A 12,167-nucleotide genomic window follows, 5' to 3' on the forward strand; every position below is an offset into this window, starting at 1 on the left:
TAAATACACAAGCATAAATTACTTGAGTTATTTTATCTGCTGCAGTTAAAACTGGCATATATACTGATGGAAAACTATTTTAATTTTGTTGTTGCCATGACAGTAAATGTTTTTGTCAGAAGTGTTGACTTGTTGAAAGTCCCCTGAAAGGACATGTTGAGATTTGGTGATTAAAAAAAAAAATCTAATTGAGCTAAACTGAATTGAAAAAGTGAATTGACGGAAAACATGACTACAAATCTTTTGTGTCGAGGTCAACTTTGGTGAACGTTGGTAGTGATAATAAAGTTGTGTTGCTGGGCACAAGCTTTAGTATAATCTGTTCCACAAGAGAGGAATGGTTTGCAGATTATCAAGAGAGGAGTCAGTGATACAAATGCTTCTCTTGAAGATGCTTTGTTAACTAACTAGCTGACCAGCAACTAACAGTTGGCAAGCAAATAAGTTTGTCAGCTAAGTTATCACACAAGGTTCCAGACCCGACCCTTAACTGACATTAAAGGATCATGTGATTAAAGGAAAATTATATTACACACATATATTATAGTGTACCAGCTTTTTCTTTCCTAAAAACTGCTCCAATTATTGTGCTCACTTGCAGAAAATAGCCCTGGTGATGATGGCTCAGTTCTAGCCAGTGTCCCAATAAGCAATCACAGTGAATCAGCACCCACAGTACCAAGATAATGAAACTGGCTCACCTAAACGGCAGGAAGCACTTTTTATTGTTATCAATTACAGCTGTACTTTCCTGTTATGACAAACCAAAATTTCTGCTGTGAAAAGATCTCTGAAGTCACCCGACTTAATGCACTAGTAAGAGTTTTAGATAGAAATGAAAAAAAGTTCATCTCAGTTTTATACAGTAATAAACTGATTAGGTGATCAGAGGCTTGCAGGTTTCAGGTTTAAAATACTAAACTGTTAAGATTGGGTAGAGCAATAAATCAATTTCTGTACACACATTTATGCACACATACACACATAGATAGTGCAGGCAGACATGACCCTGTCAATGTGAGGTTGTGCTGGGAGAGTTCTCGGGCACATCTGGTCTTACCATCTCACACGCAAATACACACACGCACAATTTTATTCTTTACTGTGGAAAGAAAGAGGGAAAAGGGGGTGGAGGGGAACTGAAAGACAGAAGGGAGGCAAACGTGCATAAAAAGGTGAAGTAAATTAGGATGATGTTTACTGTTTTTTTTTTTTAACTGACTGTGTATTGAATCCAGAGGATACCGAGTACACCATGTCTGCTTTATGTTGTACCTCTTTCACCTACCTTCCAGTACCACGTGTGGAAAAATCTGGTTTCCTTCATTTTTTTTTTTTTTTTTTTTTTGAATGAGCGGGTGTTCAAAATAAACACAGTGATTATGACTCAAAAGTAAACATGATCCACTTTTAAATCCATGATGGACACTGCCAGCGCCCATCAGATTTTCACCTGTGCTGTACTTAAGTTGCTGTCAATCACATAAACAAAAGCAGTTTCTTTTTCCGTAGGTTGGACGCCAATGAAAAAAACCTGGCTTAAATTTAGAAACCTGTCTTCTTGTGTTTTGCAGGTGTGTCAGCAGCAGGTTTGTTTCTTTATATACTCGTATTATCCTACTTTTTTGAGCAAAATATCAAACTTTCGTGTAGCCTATAGATTATATGTAAGTATATATGTGTAGAACGCTACACATATATACTTACATAAAAACTTAAGAGGCTTTTCATCTCTTTACATTAGATTGAGTTTCTCATAGTTCTAGGGAGGAATACATAGAATAACTTTGACAGAAATTGCTACCTAAAATATACAAGCACAGACACAAACATGAGGCGTAAAGCCAACAAAATGATTCATCATAAAACATAAAACAGAGCAGTGTAATCAATATAAGAATCTTTACATGTAGCTCCTTGGTCTGCAGCTTTCTTAATTGTAATTAAAAACATATGAACTAGATACACATATTTTGGTGGACGTTTTTGACATGTGATCAAATTGATCAAATGTTCTTCTAGTTTATGTAGACACACAATTGTCCGAATCCTTATGTGCATTTAAAAAAAAAAAGAAGTTTTTTACAAATCTGACTTATCAAAGGTCAAATCAATGTAGCGATACCCATGGAAAAAGGAAACATATTTAGGCAATCGATTACTCCAACTATCATTATTATATTCAACCTCTCTCCATTTATTGCAGCATTTCAGAAAAGCCAGGGCCACATGCATTTTGACAAAGCGCATAATAACCTCTCGTCTGTGATGATGATGATGATGATGATGATGATGATGATGATAACACTTGACACTGCAAATTCTTCAGCACGAGCGATCTCATTTCCCAGCCTCCTCCTTACCTCCTCCCCTCTCCGCCATTGCTGTCCGCATGTGATGACGTCATAAGGCGGCTCTCTGCTAATTGAAAGAAAAATGCGGGTTTTATCGCTGCTAGAGCAGTAATAGATTTAATTGGAGAACGCCCGGAGATACCGCTTTCAGAATGAACAACAGAACATCTTATTTTTATGACCCAGACGTGGGCAACTTTCATTACGGTGAGTTTAGTGAATGGTAGTGTGCAGGCCTACAAAGGGAACTAGTGCTAACGTAAGATAGCTACAGGCTAATAACTCCAAGGAGGCGTTTTGCTTGTCGGTGTTGTCGGTGTCAGATCACACTCTCTGGCTGCATTTGGAGAATCCTTCTTCTCCCTTTCACGAGCATGGCTTCCTATTTAACGCGACGTGTTTGTATCTTTCAGAGCATGTGACGTGCTGCGCTAACGTTATTCATGTTTCCTTTTTAAATGTCACTCCGGTTCAAACCTGCCCTCACGGTGAAACCGTGCACGTTTCAACTTCATATAATAACATAACTTTTAAACATCAGAGCTGCAGAAAAACACGGAACCAGCAGCATCCACGCAGGGCATGCTGGTTCCTCATGGTTCCTTCGGCTTTGTTGACTGTTGACAGTTGGCCGGAATTAAAACGAGATGTTTGAAGCTGCTTTGGGAACACTGGTTGACATTTTTCGTCATTTTCTGACATTTCGATCAAATAATCTGTTGATTATTTGAAAATATGAATAATTCAAAGTTAAAACCCTGAATTTGATGTAGCGCAGGTTCTTTATTTATCGTTCGTCAGTCTGCTCAGTGTGGTCCTGAAATACGTCCTCTAGGTTTTGACACCGGTTGTCACAGAAGTCACTCTTTACATGCACCCGTCAATGATCTGCTCTACAACGTGAACCCTGTCTCCGCCAGGTGCTGGTCATCCCATGAAGCCTCACCGCTTGTCTCTCACTCACAGTCTGGTGTTGCACTATGGACTCTACAAGAAGATGATGGTGAGCGGTGCTGAGAGGTGGTGTCACACTTTCACATCCTGATGGTGTTTTACACACTGGCATAACATTTGATCGCATAAATAAATACACAAAAACTTCACACTGTGCTTTTCCTAATCAGGTGTTCAAGCCATACAAAGCATCTCAGCACGACATGTGTCGGTTCCACTCTGAGGACTACATCGACTTCCTGCAGAAGGTCAGCCCCAACAACATGCAGGGCTTCACGAAGAGTCTCAACACGTTCAACGTGGGAGACGACTGGTGAGTCACTGATGCTTTGCATTAGAAAATAAAGCCTTAAAAGGACATTTGAAATGTTGCATCATTTTCAAGCAGCACGATTGCTCTTCTGTAACATTAGCGATCAGTCAAACGTGTAAATGCACCGGCTAATAAGCTCGATCGTTTTACCGGTAAACAAACTCGTAACCAAAACCTCTTTGTGTGTCCGTGTGCTTCAGTCCTGTGTTTCCAGGTCTTTTTGAGTTCTGCTCACGATACACAGGAGCCTCTTTACAGGGAGCAACGCAGCTCAACCACAAGGTGACACACAGACACACGCTCACAACGACAAACGCACAAACCCAACTGTTGTTTTTGGCGTGGAAGTGAAAATCGCTGCTCTGTGCTGTTGGAGCCGTTTCCCCGTCGAAAGCATCATCGGCACTGATTTAATAGTCGTGCTATGTCGGGTGCCGCCGTGTTCACTTCCTGTCCTGCTTTGTGCAAAGAAGCTGGTGATTAAAGAGACGCGTGTGCAGCAGATGATACGCACGAGTAGTTCTGACCCGTGGTACCGTGCAGTCTGAAAAAGATGCGTGTCCATTACCAGTTGAATTGAAACGGTCCAGCCATGTCCGAGGTGCATCCTTGGATGCATATTTCGAAGGTACTGTATGTATCACTCGCCTTATGCTGCCATTGCAAATATTTAATGTAGTTTGTTCAGTGTTGTGTCTTTATTTGCTGCAGTGTAAGGTGGGAAGAGAATATTTACTCATGCAGTCCACAGCTGGTTGTATTCAATTTGGCAGGTTATCATCGCGATAAATTAATCTGGTTATTTTTTGATAAATTGTTTGCCTATTAAATGTCCCCCAAAAAAATGGTGAAGAAAGTTCCTTCAAAACCTGTCAGAGGTGAAAAAAACCCAACCTGTTGAAATAATTACCCAACTGTCAAAGTAGCTGCTGATTTCTTTTTCTGGTTGATCGAGTCATTCCATCGCTACGTTCCATTCAATTTGTAGTAGCCTTCCTTCATGCTGTGACCTTTTCATTGATGCTGATGCTGCTTTATTTTCCAGATCTGTGACATTGCCATCAACTGGGCCGGAGGCTTGCATCACGCCAAAAAATTTGAGGTCCGAACAAAGTCATGTATATCTGTGTCATTCCTCTCTGCTAAGCTCATTTAGTTGAAATGGCTCTCTCGATAATGGAGGACTAAGATATTTGTCCTGTGTTTGCAGGCGTCGGGGTTTTGCTACGTGAACGACATCGTCATCAGTATCCTGGAGCTTCTCAAGTAAGACGACCGTCTGAATGACTTTCACCATGTTTTCTGCGTGCTTCTCTTCACAACTCTCCCGCTCTGTGTGTGTTCCTCACAGATACCACCCTCGAGTTCTGTACATCGACATAGACATTCACCATGGCGACGGCGTCCAGGAAGCTTTTTACCTGACGGATCGAGTCATGACTGTGTCCTTCCACAAGTATGGGAACTACTTTTTCCCAGGAACAGGTGAGTGCTGCTTTAAGCATCTAAGAAATAGTTTGTTCAATCGCGATCACAAATAATGAATAATTTTGTAATAAAAAAAACAAAAACAAATTCAAACAATTTCTTACACTAATTGCAGTATTTCGAAGTTCCCACAATGTCTCGCAATAGTCGCTCAGTAGAAACTCAATGCACAAAGTCGGCCTTTCCAAACAGTCTGCAAGGCTCTTCATCCTCTCCTCATCATCAGAACAAACCACCTGCCAGTTTACCTGGAAATAACAAAGCAGAACAGCAAATAATGTGGTTATATTGTTTATGTTTATTATCATAGGAAGTGATTACATAACTCTTTGTTCATCAGTTAATTAGAAAATGTTTTACCATGACCTGCAATTTTACAGTAAAGAAAAACTAAATTCCACAAATTGCTGCTGCAAAGGGAAACCTTTTTATCGCAACGGTCTAAAAAAAAACCCTCAGTAAAATCTGGAGGAAGTGGTTGTTGTTCAGGGAGTGTTAGTTAGAGTGGACGCTCAGCGTTGATGCTCTAAACATACGGATCAGCTCGGCATGGTTCGGAAAAGTAGGAGATGAAACACTGAGAACACGAACAGAAAACTGTGCAAATGTCGAAGTAATTGTCAGCTTTGCTCGCACATTTCACCAGTTCAGTGTTGCGTTGTTTTTGTGGCTGTAGAGTTGTGAACCAGTTGTGTCCGTACATGAGTGCATCCACAGATAACACGCGTGTTTCCTGTAGGTGACATGTATGAGGTGGGAGCAGAGAGCGGCCGCTACTACTGCCTCAACGTCCCTCTGAGAGACGGCATCGATGACCAGAGTGAGTGCAGAGATCCGACCGTCGGCGCGGAGCGCTCTTAATGTTGTGTTGTACTGCTTGACATCATGTGACCACCATCGTGTGTGTGTGTGTGTGTGTGTGTGTGTGTGTGTGTGTGTGTGTGTGTGTGTGTGTGTGTGTGTTTTTCAGGCTACAGGCAGCTGTTCCAGCCGGTTATTAAACAGGTGGTAGATTTCTACCAGCCGACCTGCATCGTCCTGCAGGTCAGTCAGTCGTTCTCAAAGCTGTTTGAAGTTACTGTTTTCATCTGAGGTAATGTGCTGTTCACTGTGTGTGTGTGTGTGTGTGTGTGTGTGTGTGTGTGTGTGTGTGTGTGTGTGTGTGTGTGTGTGTGTGTGTGTGTGTGTGTGTGTGTGTGTGTGTGTGTGTGTGTGTGTGTGTGTGTGTGTGTGTGTGTGTGTGTGAGAGAGAGAGAGAGAGAGAGAGAGAGAGAGAGGAATTGACATTGTTTCTGTCTTTGCAGTGCGGAGCAGATTCTCTGGGCTGTGACAGACTGGGCTGCTTCAACCTCAGCATACGAGGACACGGGTGAGAGTTTTCCTACTTCAAGTCAAGTGTCTCGTTTTGAAACGGTCAACACGTGAACTCGATAAGTTAACAGATGATGGAATCAGCACGCGTGCGCTGCATCTCAAGCTACAGTCTGCACAGCACAAGGACATCGGATCGAGTTTAAAGTTTAATAAGGTGGTACGGTGGCTGCCTGCGGATTTCACATCTTTAACCTGTGTGTGTGTGTGTGTGTGTGTGTGTGTGTGTGTGTGTGTGTGTGTGTGTGTGTGTGTGTGTGTGTGTGTGTGTGTGTGTGTGTGTGTGTGTGTGTGTGTGTGTGTCTTTCAGCGAGTGTGTGGAGTTTGTAAAGAGTTTTAAGATTCCTCTGCTGGTGCTGGGAGGAGGAGGATACACCGTGAGGAACGTGGCTCGCTGCTGGTCAGTCTGATACACGACAACAACAACAAGATACACAACAACAACCACACACACACACACACCCATAAATCCCTGTTTAAGTCCAGCTGGTGGTGAGAAGGACCCGTGTTGTGTTCTTGTGTTTGCAGGACCTTTGAGACGTCTCTGTTACTGGATGAATCCATCAGCGACGAGCTGCCGTACAGCGGTGAGTCGTACTCACTCTTACCTACAAACTCACCATCAAAGGCTTCTCGGCGCGATGTTACACGTTTGCTGCTCGCTCTGCTCCGTCAGGTGTTTATTCGTCGCCCGTCTTCGTGGGCCGCACCGACAAATCCCTTCACCGAGTAGGAGGAGTGTAAACTGTGTGCGTTCGTCTCCGGCTGTTTGCTTCAGTGTGAACGTTCCTCGGTTGGGTTCCAGTCACACGTCTGTTTACGTCGACGTACTCGTGCTCCCGGAAGGATGCGAGCAGGGTTAGCCGTGAACGTTGGGCCGACACTCTGCTAGTTTTATTAAACATGTACGATGGGCGAACTCACAGTTTGAGTGTTAATCGGACCTCCTGCAGGCAGAGTTGATCAAAAAAAAGAGAGTTCAGTTCTATTCTATTTTATTTATACAGCGCCTAATCACAACACGGGTTACTTAACACATTAAAGTCCTTACAACAAGACGTTACAGTATTATACAGAGAAACACAACAATTCAACAATTCCCACATAAGCTAGGAGGCAAAAAAACTCCTCTTTAAGGGAGAAAAACCTCCAACAGAGGGAAGGAAAAACTCCCTCTTAACAGGAAGAAACCTCCGACAGAACCAGGCTCAGGGGTGGGCGGCCATCTGCCTCGACCGGTTGGGGTGAGAGGAGAGCAGAGAGAGAAAAGGACAGCATAGAGATACAAGAGAAGAACTGTTGGTGGAGACGACAAGCGCAGGACAGAGACATGCAGCTTCATGACGGGACATCTGGAAAATAAATAACAGAAACTACGCGAGCGAAGGAACTGAATGGAGACAACAGACAATAAGAAAAATCTGTGGGAGAGAAAAAGCATGAAGTTAATGAGATGTGATGTTGAGACATGAGTTATAGAGAGTTAAAGAGTGAGAGGAAACGAGCTCAGTGTAGAACGAGGTCCCCCAGCAGCATCGGCCTATAACAGCAGAACTGCAGGACGGTTCAGGGTTGGCAGCGTTATTGACTGACTGCTGGCTTTAATGGTTGAACTAAAGCTGTTGCCAATGACATCATGTTTCATGGATGAAGTCCTGTGTCTACAGCGACTGGTTGACCAGTCTGTGTCAGTGATCAGCTGTCATTCATTCACACTGATTGAAATAGAGTTATATCAGAATGTTTTTGTTTTTTTTCCAGCTGAACAGTCGTAGTATTTCTACTTAAAGCTCCAGTTTGACCTGAATCAGCCTTATTTCTTTCTTTATTTCTTTCTTATACTGCAGATGTTTAAACCATCACGTCCAGTGGTGTTCGATTGTTTTGACTTGGATGAGCTGATTTCATGTTTATGAACTCTCCACGATTAAAATACATTACCAATAAACAATCATTACTGCTGTATTTGTCTCAGACTGAGGAGCTACTTTAACTATACCGAGGCTTCGTTGACGGCTGGTGCTCGATTGGATCAGAGGGAGGGATGCTCTGCCTGTGATTGGTTGTGACATTGTGGGAGGGGTTATGTTTAGGATGAGGATTTAGTTTGAGGTTCAGGACCAGCTGACCGACTCCGTTACAACCACTCGGTGAAGTTTGCTTCCCTCCGGCTGATCCAAACGAGCGCCAACCCGACCTTCAGCCTCGTGTTTACATCAACGGACATCTGAGGGCATGACTTTTTTTATTTTATTTTTTATTTTTTTTAAAGAATGAAAAAAGGAGGACGAGGAATGGATCTAAGCGTTCCTTTGTCTCATCTTTTCCTCCGCAGAGTATTTTGAGTACTTTGCTCCAGACTTCACGCTGCATCCTGACGTCAGCACCAGGATAGAAAACCAGAACTCCAGACAGGTAAACACATCCTCCCACCTTAAGTAGGTCCGACAGACACGGTCCTCCGGCAGTTGAAACGATTCGTGGTCGATTGGCTTCCTCACCGCGTCCGTGTCGCTGCAGTACCTGGAGCAGATCCGTCAGACGGTGTTCGAGAACTTGAAGATGTTGAACCACGCGCCCAGCGTCCAGATCCACGACGTTCCGTCCGACATGCTGAGCTACGAACGCAACGACGAGCCCGACCCCGACGAGAGGGGAGCCGAGGAGAACTACACCAGGTCAGTACGGAGGCCCGAATGATGCCGCGTGCGTTTTAAAAGGTTTCGTCCGTTTTCCCTGATCTTCTGTCGATGATTCAACTCCCGCAGGCCGGAGGCAGCAAATGAGTTCTACGATGGCGACCACGACAACGACAAAGAGAGCGACGTAGAAATTTAAATCTTCAAACACCACAATTTAATCCCAGGTTGTAAAAAAAAAAACAACAAAAAAAACGGACACACTTCTGGAAGAACCGACCCGACTCGACTCTGAGGCTCACCGCTTCCGCTCGGTCGGTTCTCCGTCATTACCTCAACATCACGGTCGGTCCGTCACCAGAACGCAAAGGAACAGACGGGAACGTTGCACCACTGCCGTGTATATAATGTCGTGAGTTTGAGCCTGAATGTGGGCACTGCTGTTTATGATGGACACTGAAACATCAGCTGTGTTACATTCATCCATATTAAGATGTTTTTAGTTTTTCTCCTGTTTGTCTACACGGACATTTTATTTTACTTTAGTTTTCCCGTCTGCAACCGTCTCCATGTTGTTTAATAATGGAACGGGTTTGGCTTTTGAAAGACTAGATGTGCTCCGTAACGAGTTACAGGGGGAATGAAACGTTGACACATTCCTTATTCAGTGTCTGAACTTAAAACACCAATAGATTCGTGACTTAGACTTGCAGCCTCATATGTAGATGCACTTCCTGTCAGTCCAATACATTTTAGGTGGAGTCCTGCGTGAGAGATTGCAGTGAACATCTGAAGGTTTCACTGGGGGGGGGGGGGGGGGTGAAAAACAGCAAGTTAGCAGCAGGTGTCAAGGACCTTTTGATTTATTTACACTTATAACAGTTGATGTGAGAGGCTGTTAAAGTGCCTGCTAGGATCCATTGGTCACACATCAGCCACTTCAGATGGTTAAAACCCTGCAAATGTGCACGATTCAAAATAGCATTCATTTTCTAAACGTTTCACAGCCTCTGCGCGGTCGTGTACTTTGTGAATTCTAGTATTATTCATGTGCCTTAAGCTCCGAGAAGTCGAGCACTTGTGTGGAGCTGGGCACTTTCACATCACCTCCCATTTTAACTTCACGCCGATCTACAAGTGAACATCTGTCCCAGGCCACCAGGAACCCCCCCCCCCCCACCCCCCTCCTCCCCCTTCCCCCTCCTGTCTGTTCATTCCTTTCCTTTCCATTTTTTAAATTTTTTTTTTACTGTATATACGTCTGTCATGTGTCGACTGGTGTTAATGTAGAGGAGGATGACTGTGGTGATGAGGCAGTGATCAGGTGTCAGAGAGGAACTTTACTGAATATATTTCTGGCATCAGAAGCCACAGTAGAAACACGTTCTACTTGCTACCAGGCCTCTTTCAGCCACAAACAGCTTTTATGTGATTTTTGATATTGTTGTCAGCAACTTGTTTTTAATAAAAGAAAAATGGAATTTCTTGTACGTGTGTGCGCGTGTGTGTTTGTAATATCAAAGAATTGAATTAGATCTCCACCAGCACGTTTCCTTCACCGCCACCAGAGGGCGACACGGTGACAACGATAAAGACATTCAGTTGACCATAAACCAAATAAAAGCAGGAGGCAAAGTCAAGGTCACTTAGACTTTATTCCTCATTCATCCGGTCATATGTAGAACATCTTGCACAACAAACCGTACTAATGGAGAACACACACGACTATCTGAAGTTTAAAATCTCAACAGAATTTTAACTTTCTCTTGTGCTTTATGCAAATCCAGTTTTGACACCCTTTAAAACTTTAAAGACAAACTGCAGAGCTAAAACCACTGGATCTCATCAGTACAAGGCCGTTCAAATCATTCTGTGTAAACTACATCAGTTCATCTTGTAACAACAGGGTCTCCAATTAAGCCAGAAAATGCAGGTTTTGCCTCTCTCAGCTCAGATCTCAAGTTTCTATGGACTTTTTTTTTTTTTTTTTTAAAGGAATAACTGTCAGACTGAACTCTGGACACACAGGGTTAAATGCCAGATTTTCACTTGCATGCAGATCCAGCCAAGTTTTTTTTGTTTTTTTGTTTGTCTCAGTGAAATAAGCTCCCGGCTGGCATCAATCAATTCCGAGCTAAGCAGGCAACTCGGGCATCTTTTGGACAGATCTGGTTCTCGGTGCGGGCCAACGTGCCGATACCCATTTTTCAACTTCAAGAATGAATGATACAAACATGCACTTAAAGAGAAAAAGAAAGATGTTCTCCTCTGGAGTAAAAACGTCTTCTCTGCACTGCAGATGTGGTAAAACGTAAAAGTTGGGCGTGAGCGTTGCTTTGAGTGCAGATCGGTTTTGTGTTCAGTCGTACGTGTCGGGTATCAGAACGGCAGCCTGCAAGCAAGAGAGGCGACCTGAAGTCCCGACACGGATTCATCCAATAACTTCAGTTCAAATAAGCTTCATTCACATAAACACTCTTTTACAGAGCAACTTTAAAACACATCAAAAGACTCCGAGCTGTAATCAACGTGTAATTAGTTTGAAAAGTTGCAAATCAGACTTTCTTCTCCAGTTCGAGCAGCTTCACAAGACTCGTGATCGGAGCTGTGATTCAGGCACAGGAACTTACATTCGGAGGCTCAAACACAAACTAGTCCTCAGTAATAGTTCAGTAAAAGCTGGAGAGAAGAGGAGCAGCTGCTGGAGGACACGGAGACGAGCGGACGGCTGTCGGGATTAAAGTGCAGCTGGTGATAGGTGGTGGCACTGATGGATTGTGGGTACTGTAGTTGTTCTAACGGAGGCCTTAGAGGAGAGCTGTGGTTGCTCTCTTTCTGCACTAGTGTCCACGTTCTCCAGCTCAGCCTGCTCCTGTCAAACACTTTGCATTTAGAAGATGTTTTTTAGACTCTGTTTAATGTTAACATATAAATATCAATGTTTCATTTAAATAGTCAAAACAAATGGTGTCATAAATGTGTCTTTTCTAATGTCAGCCTGAGGGAAATGTTTTGTGGACGGCAGTACTGTGGTGGGACACTGCTGCT

General features: G+C 43.4%; 1 protein-coding gene across 1 annotated transcript; it reads left to right on the plus strand.

The window, feature by feature from the left end:
- The first annotated feature begins 2,391 nt into the window (after positions 1-2,391).
- On the plus strand, positions 2,392-10,605 carry hdac3 (histone deacetylase 3). The gene is made up of 15 exons (XM_069712208.1): positions 2,392-2,561; positions 3,275-3,357; positions 3,479-3,621; positions 3,822-3,903; positions 4,667-4,723; positions 4,832-4,887; positions 4,973-5,106; positions 5,849-5,929; positions 6,080-6,153; positions 6,414-6,478; positions 6,791-6,880; positions 7,009-7,067; positions 8,816-8,895; positions 9,001-9,158; positions 9,249-10,605. The coding sequence occupies exons 1-15, from the start codon at positions 2,507-2,509 to the stop codon at positions 9,316-9,318; spliced, it is 1,287 nt and encodes a 428-aa protein (XP_069568309.1). The 5' UTR covers positions 2,392-2,506; the 3' UTR covers positions 9,319-10,605.
- Positions 10,606-12,167: the final 1,562 nt, after the last annotated feature.

Source organism: Brachyistius frenatus, unplaced genomic scaffold (assembly GCF_029030835.1).
Source record: "Brachyistius frenatus isolate BFR_SWC_R1_liver_20210118 unplaced genomic scaffold, ASM2903083v1 Contig_107, whole genome shotgun sequence".
NCBI classification, from domain to species: Eukaryota; Metazoa; Chordata; class Actinopteri; family Embiotocidae; genus Brachyistius; species Brachyistius frenatus.

Bases quoted from the DNA above. Each gene is read 5' to 3' on its own strand.
- hdac3 (XM_069712208.1), top strand. From the start codon at position 2,507: ATGAACAACAGAACATCTTATTTTTATGACCCAGACGTGGGCAACTTT. The intron at 3,358-3,478 runs GTGAGCGGTGCT...TTTCCTAATCAG, and splicing joins GACTCTACAAGAAGATGATG to GTGTTCAAGCCATACAAAGC. The intron at 3,904-4,666 runs GTGACACACAGA...TTTATTTTCCAG, and splicing joins CAACGCAGCTCAACCACAAG to ATCTGTGACATTGCCATCAA.